This window comes from Oryzias melastigma, linkage group LG15, assembly GCF_002922805.2.
Source record: "Oryzias melastigma strain HK-1 linkage group LG15, ASM292280v2, whole genome shotgun sequence".
NCBI lineage: Eukaryota > Metazoa > Chordata > Actinopteri > Beloniformes > Adrianichthyidae > Oryzias > Oryzias melastigma.
Window position 1 is genome coordinate 6,968,675 of NC_050526.1, and position 17,859 is coordinate 6,986,533.

General features: G+C 38.2%; 1 protein-coding gene across 2 annotated transcripts in view; it reads right to left on the reverse strand.

Moving 5' to 3' along the window:
* The window catches only part of sorcs3b (sortilin related VPS10 domain containing receptor 3b), a 67,231-nt gene that overhangs the window by 9,037 nt on the left and 40,335 nt on the right, over window positions 1-17,859 (reverse strand). The window contains exons 11-24 of one of the 2 annotated variants that reach the window (XM_024296665.2): window positions 16,349-16,451; window positions 15,199-15,275; window positions 15,017-15,108; window positions 14,149-14,256; window positions 12,455-12,572; window positions 12,167-12,300; window positions 11,566-11,679; window positions 9,481-9,652; window positions 8,651-8,837; window positions 8,247-8,380; window positions 7,784-7,907; window positions 7,366-7,478; window positions 6,956-7,090; window positions 2,519-2,618 (exon numbers count right to left, since the gene is read on the reverse strand). In XM_024296665.2, coding sequence (XP_024152433.1) covers window positions 2,519-2,618; window positions 6,956-7,090; window positions 7,366-7,478; window positions 7,784-7,907; window positions 8,247-8,380; window positions 8,651-8,837; window positions 9,481-9,652; window positions 11,566-11,679; window positions 12,167-12,300; window positions 12,455-12,572; window positions 14,149-14,256; window positions 15,017-15,108; window positions 15,199-15,275; window positions 16,349-16,451 — 1,711 coding nt within the window. Of the gene's footprint in view, window positions 1-2,518; window positions 2,619-6,955; window positions 7,094-7,365; window positions 7,479-7,783; window positions 7,908-8,246; window positions 8,381-8,650; window positions 8,838-9,480; window positions 9,653-11,565; window positions 11,680-12,166; window positions 12,301-12,454; window positions 12,573-14,148; window positions 14,257-15,016; window positions 15,109-15,198; window positions 15,276-16,348; window positions 16,452-17,859 lie in introns of both variants that reach the window. The other variant, XM_024296664.2, reaches the window with a different exon arrangement.

Below are 17,859 nucleotides of genomic sequence, written 5' to 3' on the forward strand. Positions count from 1 at the left end.
TGTGTGCATAAAAGGTTGCCATGGTGATGAGAAACTGATTAGCAAATACATGAGTCCTTTCTCATTAGTGAAATAGTTGTTTTAGAAACAAAGGATTTATAAAAAGTAAAAGTAGTTGATTGCTTAGATAGAAAACGATTAGGTACAAACACACAGTGAGCAATTGTTATTGGTCAACTATTTTGTTTGGGAAACTAACAATTAGTAAATAGATATGATGCACAGGATGCATTAATAACCATTAAGTGTTGCCCCAGTAATCAATCCTAAGAGATTTTACATTTATGTTTAATGATTTAACAGAAATCCTCTCTTGTTGCAGGCACCACTATAGTTCTCATTCATTCTTTTTGACAGACTTGACTTTGGTTCTTATCCAGAACAGAGTTTATCTAAGTTTTTTTTTTTTTTTTCTAAACTGACTTAAGGCTTTCGGCTTTCAATCCTGGTATACAGACCCCCCAAATCCTTGCGGTGCTATAGAGTAAAGAACCGCTAAGGCTGGCAGCGGGGCTACCTAGTCAAAAGATTTTATATGCATATAGATTTTTTTTTTTCATTCACACAGTTGGAAGTTATCAAAATTGGCTCTGCACTTGTGCGAACACACACAGGTTCTTTAGAAGCCCTGGAGCTGAACCACTTCGACTGACAGCAGCACTGATCCATCAGTAGTTCCTCTGTGGTTGGAAAGGCCCGTCTGAAGGCCGCTGTCAGGGCTTTACGTCTGTTTGGACAGCCACAGGAAGCTATTGCAGAGAACTGAGAGGTGGAGGAGTGTCATTTCATTTAGATTGATTAGATTTAAAACTTGCAGCTCCATTTTTGGATCATCTGGAGCAATTTAATTCTGGTAGCTGGTAGCTCTGTCTCAACTCTGATCATCTAACCTGATCTGATGCTTAAGCCTTTAGCATCAGAGCTTTAGCTCCAGTGTTTACATTCTTTCGACCACTGTAACTCTTCAACCATTTACACAGATAATATAATTCCAGTGGTTTCTGAAGTGGAGAAAAGCAGCCTTGCACCGATATACAGCACTTATGGCATGGTCTCTAATACAACTATAGCTGGGAGGTCGCCGGATGAGGGCATTTTGAGATATGTGACCATAGTCTTAACAGTAGTTATGCAATCAACGTAAATGAGATTATTCTGTCACTGAGAAAAGCGTATTCTTGTTACTTTTACTAACAATCATTGGTGCACAGTTTACATGCAAAGACATTTGATTTATGCTGATCGCATATACAGTCGAGGAGTTACAGTATGTTGTTGAATGACGGTTCTTAAGGTGCATTCGCACCAAACGCAATTTGTGTGGCGGAGGCAGCCAGTTTTAATGTTAGGTCAATGGAACAGGGGCGACATGAGGCGATCTGAAGTCCCGCAATGCGATTTGAGCAATAGGTGCAGCGCTTTGGTCTGGCTGCAGCTTGATTTGAGTGACGAGGCGCAAATTAGGCTTAAAATGGGCTGTCAATTATTATATTTTAACAAATCTTTTTTTTTTTATTCGTTTAAAAGTTGACACATGGATAACTAACAAATTACTATCCAAAAAGGAACAAATTTATAGGTTAACCATTCAACTAACCACCAGGTACTTTTTACTTTGACTTTTCTGTTTTACTAACCCTGAGTTGTATTCAAACTGAGTGAAAACAAATTCAAAATTGTTTCTGATGTATAAAAAGTAGAAAAAAAAGAAGGAGCATTTTCTTTCCTATATGACAGTTTGCCGTTTTCCAAAGAGATTACCATTATTACCCCATGTCAGGCACCAACTGCAGCTGCAGGCTGAAGTGTAGCTCTTTGCAAGTTATCCCCTCAGGGCGTTAAAGAGAACCTTTAGGAGGCCCACTGTTTCCCCCTGGGGTCTGTCATAAGGTAGCAGCTTATGCATAGACCTGGCTTTTCAAATGCTGAGATGCAATATTCAAAGTACTTCCCCTTGCCACCCATCTTTCTCTCCTTCAGACAGAAGCCCATGAAGTGTATGACCTTTCTAGATCATTTTAAAAGCAACCCAGACCTTTGTATGCAGACACAAATGAAGACAGATTCATTGGTGGATGAAAAGGGTAAAGCCACGCAGGTTTGATCGACACGTTTTTGCGATATGCTAATGACCGAGTGACCCTGCCAATTTCCCGTGCATACCAAATGCATTCTTTGTCAATCACATCATTGATCGGCTGATTTCAAACAGAGCTACTGTCCCCTCAGGTATAATATTGGCACTCTGTGAACAATATTTAATCCCTGTGATTTACTGTACTTTCTTTCTTCTTTTTCACCACTGGTTAATACTTTGTGTCAAAAGAATTTATGTGAGACGGAATTTTTTTCTGCCCTTGCAAGCTGAAAGTACTGCAAAAATGCAGCTACACCATATTAAATTGGCATAAATTAAACCTTAGGTATGTTATGATTTATGCACCTTCAAAAGTGTTATAAATGCAGCATTTCATGCACAGAAAAGGGAACTTAAAAAGCCCCCTGAAAAAAAACTTACCCAGGGTTTGCTGAGTCATGTAAATAATAATGTGAACATCAGGTTTCAGCTCAAACTGGACCAGGCCTTGGTTCAAAGCAGCAACAAAAATATCTGATATCTGTGTTGGACAGAAATAAAGAGGAATTATTACTTTTTTATGTGGAAAAATGACCTCTTAGCCCCAAAATTTATATCTGACATAAATTTGCTGGAGTTCTGTCCTTATATTTTTCAATATAATGAAGAAAATTAAAATATTTTGTATAAGAAAAGCAAAAAATAAAAATAAATAACTCCATCTAACTGTCAATAAAAAGAAAATAGAGTTAATAAAGTCATATTAAGTGGGGAAGCCACGGTTACCTTATTCTAACAACGAAATAGTTTTTTTTTTTGCTTTTTTGGGAGAAAAAAAAAAGTTTGTTTGTTTTCACAGTGTAGACTGCTAGCATGTCATTGCGTCTTTGTTGTGCGATGGTGCGAGGACTAGAAAAGCAACAACAATGGTTATCCAGCAGCTTTTTTTTCTTACTTTTACTTTTTGTACATCATGTATACAGGAATTTAATGTTTTTGAAAGAAGATTACAGGCAGCTAAGAAGAATACCGCGGGAAAGAGGTAAAACCAGAATAGCTAGCTTGGCGCTATATTGGTGCTTTCTAATGTCGTCACTTTCTACCAATCAACAGGTGGCTAGAGCGGCTCCGCCCCAACCGTCCCGTTAAATTTTTCTACGGACGTACAACGGATGGACCCTCAAGAAGTACGAGTCGGACCTGTTTAAATGAGGCTCATGGGTTGGTCTTAGGTTTTGGGTCTAACAAAGCATTTAGAGGTCATTCAGGTGAGGGTGGAGTAAACCTCCACCCATAACACCATAGACCTATACAGGACCAGTTGTCTACCTGACTTATTTGATGTTGGGCCAAGGTTCCAATCCCTTTGTTTTGCATTTCAATTTTGAACCACTGCAATAACTTATTTTTGCTTTACAGGACACAGTTTCTTTTTTTTTTCCTTCTGTTTGTTAATACATTTTGCTTCTCATGATCTTGGTGTCCAGTTTTGTAACTTATGGTCTTTCCCCTATAGACTTTTTGCTGCATCTTGGGGCCATAATATTTGGGTGTCCCCAAAATCACGTTTTTTTTTTTTTTTAGATATGCTTTCTGTCCCCACTAAATCAGGGGTCCCCATCTCCCCGAGACGCAGGCCGGAATCAGTCCAAGGGCTGCTTAGTACCGTGGTTCAGACAGGAAATAAATACATACGCTAACTTTGAATCTTTCAACATTTTATTTTCTGATTCCACAGGAAATTTTATTTTTCTGTATATCATCTGACATCGAGCGGATGCTCGCCTGGTGTGCTTGCTAAGTTAAAATCCCAAAGCTAAAAGTTAATAAAAGCCAAACAAAAAGACATTTTAGGAACATTTCTTTGGGGAGAAATGGGCCACTTCATAGAAACATAAAGCTGCTGTTTACAGACACAACCAGGAGTCTTCCTCCAAATAAGGATTTATAGAGACAGTTGTTTCCACCTACCAAACCGCTCTCCATAATATATGGCGACAGATTCTTGAATGTTTCACACAATCTCACAATAATAAAGTTACAGACACGATAGATTTGTGTTTATTACTATTCGTAGAAAATACCAGTTTTTGACGCTTGTGTCATTTTGTTTTATTTATTCATTACATCGCAAATAGTCATAAAGTCTACGTTTAAAGCAACTAAAAACATTTCACAGAAAATGAAGATTCAGTCAAATAAATAGGATTTTTATGATTTTTTCCTGAATTAGGCAGGAATCTGTTCATTAACTTTAGCAGAGAAAATGTTCCTCTGGATGGAGTTTTGAAATGCAACCCTGATAGACTGAAGATCTTTGAACATTTGTTCAGATGTACCTTCTTCTTAGGAGGTGTTTGATTTGTGGAAGAAGCTTATGAGTAGTGGATCCTCCTTTCATCTAGTTTTCTTGATGATGTCGTCAGTTGTCCTGGTAGTGTTCCTGTTGTGTGTGTTGCGCACACTACCATGTATTTTATGACATTAAATACTTTCAAAAAGTTTTAAATTGTGTTGAAATAAATTGAGAGCTTGATATTAAGTACATGCAGATGTGTCCCCAATCCTCGGCTACTTAAAAATATATAACACTGAAGAAATTGTTATTAACTTGAGCTTTTTAGATTTTAATTGAAGACCTCTGAGCTACAGTATTTTTGCCATTTGGCTTTGTCTCAAACATGCATCTAACTTCACTTTTTTTAGCTATTGAATGGATGCCAAGAATCCAAGATCTTTATTTTATTCACAAAAAATGTAAAGTTAAAAAAACACTGCATCAAATGGGTCGGAATGGTTTTAAAAGTATAAAATCCATTAACAGATCCGGCTATTTTTACAGACCTGGATTATCTTAATAAACACAAACTTATAAGTCTAGTCGCTCAAAGTATGTGTTAGCAGCACATCATGGTTTCATTTTCTGCAGAGGTTTAACGCGCGCACGCCTGCCAAGACAGCCGAGGAGTACGGAGATTTGAGGTGGAGCCAACATGATGGAAGGCTGAGGTTTACTCCAAACACCCAGCACATTTTTCATGGTGTAGTTCTTCTGCAAACTTTCACTGAAGACAGCTGTAATTAATGAACGCGTAGCTGCCACAGTTCATCACTGCTGGACTGACCCCCCCCGCAACTATCCTCCTCACTGTGCAAAAATCTCGTCTGAGAAAGTTTAGGCTGATCATTTCCGAATGTAACGTCAGTCCATGGCTGAAAAGTAACCAAGAAATTTGAAATATTCAACAAAAGTTAAAGTCTCCTAGGAACATATTTAAAACAGTGTATTATATTCTACTTGTAAAGGAATTTGAGAATGTTTCTCACACCTAGACTGACTTTGAAAAATCTTTTAAAGAACATTATGCTTAAAAAAACATCCAAATTATAGGAAATCTAAATATATAAAAATAAAACACACTTTTAGTTACAAAAACTGGTTTTTAAACAGGAAAAAACTGCATAATCTGTGTTAAAACCGTACCTACAATAATTAAATAAAGCAAGGACTGTTTTTGTTGAATACAATTTGTAAGGCATCAAAGACCTAAAGAGTTTACTTCTTGGTGACTTACACAGCTGACGTTAGATTTAAAAACCACAAATTCTGATACTGCATACGTTTCTGGTTCTATATTGAATCAGTTATTAACTTTTGCAATAAATTTCACTTTATTGTTGTTTATATGGAACCCTGGAAACGACATTCAAAAACTATCAATAAATTGTTTCTTTAAACTCACTTTTGGGCACATATTAGTATTTTCTGCATAAAAAAAATATTTTGTGCCCACAGATTAGCATTTATTTAGCATTTTGTGGGCACAAATTCACATTTTGAGTATTAAAATTAGAAACTTGTACACATTTAAAATGCAATGTACAGGATTTGAGCAATGTAATCGAAGGCGAGTGCCTTGGCAGCCCAATTTATGAAACAAAAAATACTGATTAATTGCTAATCTGTGGCCACGAAATACTAAGTTGTGGCCACAAAATACCCTACAGATGTTGTGTGCACAAAATACTAATTTGTAGCGAACAAAATCTAATTAGTGTGGACGAAATACTAAACTTGTTGCCCCACAATGCTAATAAAATACTAATTTATAGCTACAAAATATGTTATTAATTTGTCTACGCAAAATGCTAATTTGTTAGCTTACCATAAAATGCTAATAAAATGCAATTTTTTAGCCATAAAATGCAACATTGTGGCAATAAAAAAGCTTATTTATGGCCGTGACATACTAAATTGTGCGCACAAAATGCTAACTGTGCACCCAAAATTCTAATTGAGCACACAAAATGCTAATTGGTGTGCTCAAAATACCCCACTTTAAAAACAAAATGGTCATTTGTAAACAAACAAAAAAAAGAATAGTGTGGGCAAAACAATACTTTGTGGCTACAAAATACAAATTTCTCCACGTAAAATGCTAATTTGTTCCCATAAAATGCTAGTAAAATGTAATTTTGTAGCCACACAATCCTAAATTGTGGCCATGAAAGTGCTATTTTATGGCCACGAAATACTAATTTCTGCACACAAAATGCTAACTGTGCATACAAAATACTTTACGGATTTTGTGCGCACAAAATGCTAATTTGTAACCGACAAAAACTAATTTGTGTGAAAAAAATACAAATTTGTTCCCACAAAATGCTAATAAAATGTTAACTTGTAGCCACAAAATACTAATTTGTGGCCACAAATTTTCTGTTTTAAACATTCGTTTTTTCAATTTAACTTTTTTTAATGCCATGTCCAAGGCTCCGTACTTTTAAGACATAAACATTTAAATATACTGTAGTCTAACTTTGCTGGCCTTATAAATCTTTGTGAATTTGTCAAAAGTTGCATTGTGTGGCCCTTACCGCCTGCAGTTCTTCCTCGCTGCTTCTCTTGTGCTCATTGAACGTCTGCTCATACGGGAGAATAAAGAGCTCTGCAGTAGTTGGAAGTCCTGGATACAAGGACACCAGCATCTGATCTTCGGGTACTCCAGACACCTGCTGTGACCAAGCAAGACAACAAGCACATGTAAGTTCATTATTGAGGTTAAAGTTTTGGGTTGTCAAATCAACTCCCAGTTCACAAAGTGAAATGCGGTCCCAAAGCTAACCGGTTTGACATCATCCTAATTTGAAATCCGCAGTGACTGTCACTACAAATACACAAGGAGGATAAAAGATCATCAGTGCTTTATTACCGTACACAGCTATAAAATAGTAACGACCCTAAAAGCAAAGTCTGGTGTTGGCTGGGCTTTTGGGATTTGCTGTACCTGTGACAGAGCTGTCCGCACCACACGGCCTATGTCCTCCCTCCACTCAGAGATGTCAGGGTTGTGCTCGTCAAGAGTTGGAGAAAACGACAGCAGTAGGGACCTGAAGAACTCTGCAAAACAAAAACAAAAAAATCTGAAGTGATGTTCGTTAAAAATGAATGCTACTTCTGATTTGCTTTTTGATTAATCTGATGTGCAGTTTTGTCCTTTTTCATTTGGCTTCATGCGCCTTGAAGCTAATTGGTGCTCCAGGTTTCATGTTCGGAAAAGCGTGACGTTTTATTCATTAAGCAGGGTCCACGTTAACAAGACACTGGTTACGGAAATGTACCACGCATTTTCTTCAGATACCATATTGCACATTTGTGTATCTTTACATATAATACTTTGAAGCATGTCCGCCTTCCCCACTCACCTTTAACAGTTATAACTTTCGAGTCTTGCATTACTGTGCTTCCACAAGCAACCTGGAGAGTGACCTTGTTTTTTCCCACTCTGTGAAACGTGTGCGAGATGCTTCCCTCCAAGGTTATAATGGGCTGGATTTCAAAAGAAAAAACAAAGGAACTGCACACAAAAAGCTGCATAATATTGAATACTACATACAGTCAGCCCTTGACTCACTGTATAATGAGGAGACTTACTGCAGAGAAGACAATTAACATGATAAATTTCACAAACCATCCCAGCTGGATCTGCCAGTAAGATAAAGGGCATCCATGTGCAATCAGATTTTGCATGATTTGAGAAAAATCTGCAAAGTTTAACTCTTGCAACGCAATCAGCAGCTTCCGAAGAGGACTGGGAGAACAGGAAATAAAACTGGACAGGACAGAAAATGTGTGAAACTGTGGCAGGCGGGGGGAGCAGCTTCTCACCTCGGAGCTGTTGTCAAACCACCAGAAGAAGGTCAGAGTTCTGGAGTGGCTTGGCCAAGCCACTGCAGTGAGATTAGCTGCCTTCCCCCTGATGGTCACAATAGGAGCGGAGAGATATATACGCTCCACTGGACCTGAGGCAGTAACACAAACACCAACACATATCCATTTGTACATCGAATTAATGCATGCAGGAAGGCATTATTGTGTTTTACAGCTGGCGTACATGTAGCTCCAGGTGCGTGCTTTTGCATTTTTCCAAGGCTGAAATGCTTCAAAACAATGCAACCATGACTGACATGAAAGTCAGCAGTGAGAGGAGACATGACTATCCATGAAAGAGAGGAGCCTCATGCTCTATGCATTGCCGCAGGAATGAGTAATGGTGTTACTTATTCACATACTGGTGATGTGCAAAAACAGCACGCTGCTGTCAGATCCCTGGCTGTTTTCTGCCGAAGCTGTCACTCGGTAAATCCCAGTCGTTCTGTAGATGTGCTTGATGCCATCACTGGTCCTGCTCAGGTTAGAGTATGTGATCTTGATGCCGTCTCCGAAGTCGAGCTGGATGCTGGTGCTCAGCGACTCTCCCTGCGGACAGATGGAATGACACGGCATCTGTCATCACGGCTTTGATCAGCACGTATCATTTAGGCCACATTCAGCTGGATGCGGCCCAGCCCACCGCCTAAGTGCCTGAGCTGAGACCTCCCTGAAGCGGTGCCACTATCGTTCTGCAGGTGAATATATGGATGCAAGAAGACAGAAATACAACAAAGAAAAGAAGAAAAGTATCACCGAGATTAGAAAGATCGTCCACATTTTGGAAGAATTGGTTCATGAACCATCTTGAGTTTGAACTGAAGGACAAGAAAAAAAGAACTCTGGGCACAAAAACTTTTGAAAATGGATTTAGTTGTGTATGAAGAAGCCATTATACATCTGAGGCTGGATAATAATATTACAATATCATTACACAAGGCAAAGTAATTTATCTGTAGTGTCTGTTTTTTAGCAACCAAAATGGCTGCACCAATTAAATCTGTTAAACATGAAAAATGCAGCATAGAAATTCAGCTGTTGAGCACTTAAGCTTTTCTCTATTAAAACCATAATGGCAATTTCATGTAAGCTGTTCCAATGTCATTTTGTAAAAACATAAAAAAGATATAATTAGTATGTAATTCTATTGAGGATTCCTGTTATGTATCTCATGCAGTGGTTGTTTACTCACTTCGTCCAGGCTGATCATATAAGTAACGTTGCTCCCGACGGTGGCGCTCAGCTCTCCGTGACTGGTGGTCAGCCGAAGACCTCGCGGGGCTCTGGGGTGACAAGCCTCCCTTTTGGGTGAGTACACGTTCCTTTCGACCTCCTTACAGTTGTTGGATAAAACCTTTCGATACCTTTAAAGGTTAACCAAACACAAAATCAACTTTTTTTTGGCTGTTGACCTCCACAAATGGGGCTTCAAATGTGCTGTCTGTTGCCACATTTAAAATAAACTTCCTGAAATTATAGTCTACAGCCGCCTGTGTGCTGTCCCCTTCAGGTTGAAAAGAGATATTACAGCTGAATTTTGTGATTGGTCAACTGGTGTAAGTCGCATGTCATCTCAGAAATTTCACGTCATCATGTTCTGAAGCCCCACCCATCTTTGATTCTGTAGCAGTCGGCCATTATCGTGTTAGCTTTAGCATGGTTCGTAGGTGTTCTGCCTTCTGTCATCAAAAATCTATACTGGCTTGCACAACTTTCCAGTGGACTTAGAAGTTAGGCAACAGTGGTTGAGTGCAATTGACATTGAATCCTGCAAACTTCGTCCTGGTGATGGAATTCGCAATGAACGTTTCACTCTCACTCTGGATTGTTTGCTTAATACGTTAGCCTTTATTAGCTTATGATGCTAGCAACATTTTACCACTCAAACACTGGTTCCTTTCGGTCTGGATCATGAGATCCTGGCTCAGGAGAAGGTGGAGGATAAAAATCCTCAACCTCCACAGAAAGTTCTGTGTCTCTCCTGTCAATCATAGATTCAAACCACCCTTCCCCCACTCAGCCCGCCCCTTTATTTGCATTTTTCATATCTGGGCTGAGAGTGAAGTCAGCCTCCAGCTGTCCTGTTGTGTTACCCTTTAAGGAAAAAAAACAACTAGTTGACTCTGTTTCTAGTATGTCAACTATGAAAAAAAATTATTTGTTTTAGAGGCTTTTTGGGCGGTGTCATTATATTTGATGTGTTCATCATTTTTCTAGAGTTTTGGGTGTTTTTTAACATGTTCTTGTGACCTGTAAAATGTTATAATAAGATTCCTTAACAAGCTTCTATAACACATTCACAAACATTATTAATTTGTTTATAGGATGTTAGTAAGACATTTATTAGCGTAGTAAGCCAAATACGGTTTATTAGCATACTTAGTAAGATTCATTAACATCTTAAGTGAAACCATTGTCTACAAAGGCCATATTAATAAAGTGGTAACAAACCATCTTTGTCAACATTATATTGAATGATTTGTAGCATATTATTTAAAGTGTTTCCCATTTCTCTCATGATGGAGGAGATTATATCAAGAAAATTAATCGTAAAATTGCATTTCTGAGTATTTTCTTATTCAAATCATTGTAAATTAAGACCAGTCAAAAAATGCTGTTGGAAAAAGCCTGTAGAAATTTTGTAGAAAATACACTTGCAAGTTTCCTCCAGTCCATTTTGATGCTAGATCCATGCACGTCTTTTTGTTTGCTCGCCATTTTTGTTGCACCCATAATGTTAGGTTGGGGGTGTTAGAGGCTATAAGCTAGCAGAAGAGAGCATAAACAAAGGGATGATGGGAAATGGAAATATTGTGCCTCAACTATCTGCTGCTCTGCAGAAACTGACACTTTTTTCCCCCTAAAAATGGCATAATCATAATTTAAAGACCACTGGGAACGCTTTTAAAATAGATCAAAAGATTCTTGGAGTAGAACTTTAACTGGGCCCCAGTAACTGTAGAGTTCGCTTATATATTTAGCTCAGGTCCTGAGAGGTTAAAGTCATCAGTTTTTGGTGATATAAAACATACTACAGAATCTTTTTTAATTTAGGCATTTAACGTCAAGTCAAATGGTAGATTTTAGAATAAAAAGCCTTTTTCCCTCCCTTTTAAAATGAACTGCAATTCAATGAATGTGATGGGTTTCTATCTTTTTGACATAACCCAAAACAAGTCAACAATTTGTTTTGTTTTTATTTCAAAAAGCACATCAGGAAAAAAGCAGAATGGGATAATATTGTTGTGTAATGGACTGAACATTGGGGCCCACTTACCCGGTGCTGTTAAGGAAGGTTTGGCTGGTGCTGCAGCTTTTAGCTGCACCATTCGGATTAAACCAAAAAGCAGGAGAGCACTTCCCATCGGCCTGACGTTCCCAGCCGTAATCACTTAGGAAAGAAACAAAAAAAAGGAGCACTTCATGAAATGATAAACACTCCTACTCCAAATAATCTTTTGTAGTGAGGCAGGGAAGGCTCTGCTGTTGGAGCTTCATGGAATATTTCAGCGCCATAAATGGAAACATGATTGTCAGACAATCAGGATGAAAGAGAATTCACGATGGATGGATAAAAGATATTTGAAACCCATTTAACGATTTATTATTAATTGAATTCTAATAAGTCACTTGATTTTATGCAAATCACAGTAGCATGATGAAATTCCCAGCCGCGATTTTGAGATTTTAATTGCCGCCGCACTGCAGTAAATATCCAGCCTACAATCTATATTAACGCGTACAAAACTTTTGCAAACTGATACTTCAGTTTTTCATTATGAATGCAGACGAGCTGCTTCAATTATGCACAAATCTGGAGATGAAAGTCTGAGTTACATGATTGTCCCAGCTGTGAACAATGAGAAAAAAAATGTTACCATTCAAAATCAAAGGCTGTGCAGAGACACGGCTCGGAGGAGTAGATCCTGGAATAGTCTTGGGTCAGCATGCAGCGGTTCCCCGGCCGCCGCTTCATGTAGATCTGCTTCTCGCCCATCACGCACAGCTCGTCCTGTCAAGAAAAATAATATTCCATGCACTTTTGTCTCCCCGCATTCTTGCCAGACGTTTTGGAAATAAGCAACATTAATCATCTGCATACTCCAAATAATAAGTTTGGGACTTTGAGTCTGCTAACACATCTGTTGTGTTTCAGATTCTATTACCTTGTTGTGCAGGTACCAAGTCTGATAATCTCCATCCATGCATTTTCTATTAAAGAGACCTTTATAGTCTATCTTGATGAGCTGCCACTCTGAGCGATGGCCAAAGTGTCCAAAGAATCTGAAACGATATGCACAAATAAATGTGTTTCTACTTAAACCCAAATTATGTAAAAATGTATTCTTTTTCCAATTCTGAAAATTTTAATTTTTATAAAGGACATTTAGATGAATTTCATCTAAATAAATAAAATCATATTGCTGATGAAAGAACATAAAGAATCTAAGACATTGAGCATTTGTCTTAGCTACCGAACAGCAAAAGATTCAGCAAAGTGACCACTTTCAATGAAGAGTTGATGCATTTCTGGCTTCCTTGATTAGAACTCTTGTATTCACGTGTCGATATACAAGTTTCTATGTTAGCTTTTGGGCTCTACGAAATGCACGGCCATTGAATCACGTTGAAAGTTAACCAGGTCAGACTTCAACCAATTGGGGACTCGAATTTGTACGGATAGCATTTTTTTTTTAATTCACAGAAGTGCCAACCATTTAAAAATGAGGAGAAATGAATCATTGTGGTTTGTCCCAGACCGGATTTATATGATACCAAGTCTTTCATAAATCGGAATAAAGCTGTGAAAGAAAAAGGCTGTAGCAAGATTTGCACCATTTCGACATTTCGCTCCAAGCCTCTTCAACTGTAGTTGGCAGACATGCGCTAGTAGCAAAATTAAACAAGAGGACCTGGTCGCAGACAACAACATGTCCCCAAGATGGTGCCACAGCATGACTAGCCGGAAGTCCTCCATCAAAGTTCAACCGAAGTTCGAACATAGTTTATGCTCTTGGCCCTAGAAAAATACTGGAACCGGGTTACGGTTAGGAATTAGGATTAGGATAAGGGTTATGGTTAAGGTTAGGAAATTTAGATTCTGGCTACAGTTGCTACATTTCTGCTTCCGGGTAATGATGAGTTTAATGTTGTGCCTGGGTGCCATCTTGCCTTCAACCAGATCCCTTTCAAAGAAAAATAAGCCCCTCCCTGCTTGTCTGGTGTGAACTAATGGCTGTATATGAGCACTGGAACCTGGCATACCTGCTGGCTACAAGAAGCCAGAGTCCCATAGACTTCTATTGAGAAATAAACAGCTATTGCTGTGTCATTCTTGCTCTGCTTTTTCCAACATTTTTTATTTTTATTTTTTGGTAATCCTAATTGTTTTCATATTTTCTGCAGTGTAAGATATTTGAGTTAGAAACTGACCAATCAGATCCCTCAATAAAGGCATGCTGGTCCCCCACTTCAAACTTTCAAACCTGTTGCAAAGAAAAATGGCGAATAATTGTCTTCATTTTGCTGGAACTGGAAGTAAGGCATTTATTATGGATGGTGTCACATTCGCTCAGTCCAGTTTTCTTATACAGTCAATAGTGTGAACACCATTGGGCTAAACATGGGATGCCTCCAGAATTCTAATGCAGCAACAATTCATTTTTCCTCATATTAAGTATCAACTCAATATTATAAAAGTAAGGTTTAATCTTGACGCTGATCAGTTTACTTTGACAGAACGGATAGCATTTCTTGTCTGTGGGGAAAATCTTTCTGGACGTCTGTGTTTACGTCGATGGAAAAGCCTATTCTAGAAGCCCGATATCCACTTTGACTGTCCCCATGTGTGTCTACTCACGTTATAATATGATTGTCAGACTCAGGCTCCATTAAAACTCCATCCACATACAGAGGTGCCAAAGAGAAACTGTGGCGATCCCATTTTTTTCCTTCATCTAGACTGATCCTGTACAAAGAAGACAACAGCAGCGCATGTGAATATCTTTGTTTATCCACTAACTGTCTGCTTTAATACATTTATTGTGTTTTAGAAATCACAAAACTTTGAACACATCTTGAGCGATGACAAAAAATCCATCTGATAAAAAGTTCTTCAGCTGCAGCGGTGTTTAAAAAATGAAGCAAGTTGAATTATTTTCTATACAGAAAAATGAACTTGACATCGCGATGAACTATAGAATAAATGCACCTCGGCTCAAGCACATTTTTTTTGAAGGTGACAAAACATCAGAAAAAGAGGTATGTCGCAGGTTCCAACATTAGAATTAGATCTGGGGGGTTTCAAATCACCTTATATAGAGCTTAATCACTTTTGACAGGGGTGTAGAATGCAGGGACATCAAAGTAGATAGTGTTACAAAGCTCTCACAATATAAGGGACTTATGAGGGCATTCTGTGTCTAATATTTCCATCCTGCTCGACTTCTCATTTCCATAAAAGCACTCAAACCTTCATATCCAACTCAGAGTACAAAGCTGTAACGCACTCAGTCCTGTTGGAAATGACAGTTCTGAAGTGGTGCTGCCGATACAATACTCACACAAACTTGGCCCATCTACATTTCAAAACATTAAATGTAATCATATTCAGCACCACCAAGCATTTCCCCACACCCAGAACGAAATTAAACCCAGGTAATTTTCCACTACAACTCCTACAGCTTCTGTCTCCAGTATGCTCTCTTTTGATGACGAGCTGCACTCACCAAACGTGTCGAATTGGCGTCGCCGCATGTAGAACTGCAAGCAGAGCCCCTCCATTGTCAAGAAACCAAACATTGTACTCTTCATCAAAAATCTGCACAGAGAAAATCATGAAGAATCGTCTGATTAAAGAACTTTTTTTGAATCCTCTGCTTAAAATGCACTGGAAGAGGAAGACTTTCACCTGTCTCCAGCTATTTCCGGCATCAGCTGTTATAAACATCCCAAGGTTGGTGGAGGACAGTTCTGTTCCAATATTCCCTAAATGGAAAATTGTGAATAAATTCGGTCATTGCATGTTGACAGATCGTAGACCCCAAAACACACCTGCACAAGAGCTATCAGCAGATAATATTTTATTGGTGTCCCCAATTTCTGCCTGTAGAGAAATGTCATCATTATTGGAACCTAATCATTAACCAGAAAGGATTTCATGCCACTGTGTGTACAAGGAAGAGTGCAGTTTATGTTGCATTTTTTTTATCCTCAATGTTTTTAAAAGTCCAACTTTTTGCTTTGTTTCTTTTGTAGTTTTGTCATGCTTCAGTAAATGCTTTTGTTTCTGTCACCAAGCCCGGTCTCCTACATTTTGGGGTGAATACTATTATAACCAATTTAAGTATGTTTTTTTTTTCATAAATAAAGCTTTTTTTTTGTAAATATGGAATGATTTATAACTTTTCACAGAAATTCGCATGACCTCCTTTGAAAATAAAAGACACTCTGTACCACTTAGGATCATTTTAATGCAGCACACGACATAGTAGGTATGATTTAAAGTTTATTTTAGATATAGTGTCAGTGCACCTCAGCCAGAAATGTGTAAATCTAACGAATTAATGTAAATCAGAACTGGCTAAGTGAGTGGCCTTTGGTATTTTTTTTTTATTATTACTTTTGTGCCACTCAAAGTCTGTAAATTTAATTAAGTAAAATACAATCTTCATTATAGTCCAGCACTCCTTAAGTATGGATTCTGGTTGTACTTACAGACCTAAATTAGATTTTCTATGGTACATGGAGCTCAAAAATTTGTCAAAATGTTAGACTTTGGTAAACTAGGAAGCTTTATTGATGGACCGTTGGAGGATTATGGGTACTGTAGTCAGGATCCTGGAAGAGTGATCTGTGCTTTAACTGTCTGTGAATGAATTCAATAAGTTTGGCTTATCCGACTGTTTGGTTTCATTTGATGCACCGTACAGTTAAAAAAAGAAGTTAGTTTTAAAATGAAAAACATTATTTTACACTCCACATGTGGCTCCAGAGCCTCGGGTTATAAACTCCAGATCTAGTGCAACTCACTCCAAAACAGACCTTAAAAGTTATCGTACCTGTGGCAATAATAATTCCTGGCACCGACTTCTTGCTGGTAATGGGTCCAGATGTGTAGGGATTCTCCGACATCTCCAGATGAAGATGCAGCGAACAAAACGGCTGTGAACAGCACAATACGGCACACCAGAGATTGAAACAACAGGCACTATCTTAAGATCTCAACAGCTGCGATTGCAATTAGCGTTCCTCTCAAAGAAATAGAGAAAAAAGTGCAGCTAACATGTTCCGAGAACGTTTTATAAAACAAAGATACTCAGCTCCCCTCGTCTTCCTCTTTTGGAAAAAAGAGAAAGGAAGAAAATGACTGAGAGGACATTGGAGGGCATTTTCATTGTCTAAAATCCAAAGAAAACAAGGCATGTAATTAAAATTCCCCAAGATGCACAGATAAAACTGGGCGAAATTGATTCAAATCTTTCCACTCATCTTTCTGACCGAAGCAAACTGAAAACATCAATACAGCTTTTCAAATAACAGAGGCTTTCGTCGGAGGGGTAGAGGGGCGTTTAAGTAGCAGACAAGAGCAACGTGGTCGACGAGCTGAGAGACATAACCTGCTATTAACTGAAGAATTTACATTTGGTGGCAGTAAAGGACAAACTGACTGACTTATGTTCTGTCGTTCTGCCAAATAACAACTTAGCCCCATAATGTAATTCACGATAATCTAACATTCATTAGTGCGGCGTGACTACAGGTAGTAAATTGAAATCACAGAGGTTAATAGAAAGTCAGGACCCCTCAAACTCTACGTGATGACACTCCGTGCCTTATGCTGATAACACCGGTGTCCCGTTAGGCATCTCCTCAGTCACTTAGGTGGCTAACAAGGCAGAATTACTGATAGTCAATAATGGTGAAGGTGTCATGATGTAAATGAGGTTGTGAAAAATGGAAGAAAAACTTTTGAATGACGCACGATCATGGAACAATAACTGTCTTTTAGCTTTATTTAGCTATATTTTCAATTCATGTCATATTTTATTTAAAGTCTGATGATCTTTTGATCTATTGTACAAGCGTTCCTTGTGGTTTTTTAATCATGATTATGCAGTTTTTAGCCAACATTTTTTCCTAGGACATAGTTTCTGCAGAGTGGCATATCATTCACCGCTGAGTAGTGGGGACACTGTTGGCATACAGCACATGTGACAAAGTCAAGGCCCGGGGGCCGGATCTGGCCCTCTGCGTAACTATATACGGCCCTCCAGATCATTTTATTTTATTGATATTAATGGTCCAATGTTATCTTGCACTTATTTCTGCCTTGTAAAAATTTGATGAAGTATATTTTTATGGAGAGTAAAATAATGAGAGTTATTTAAGATTTAAGTTGATTTATTCTGGGATGATATTCTTGCTTTTTTATATTCATAGTAATATTAGAAAGTTACATTTTTGAAGTTTTGAAAATGTAGTTTTAGTGTGTTCAATAAATATTTATTCAGTTTGGCCCACGACTTAAGATGTGATTTGGATTTTGGTTCCCTGTACAATTTTGTTTGTC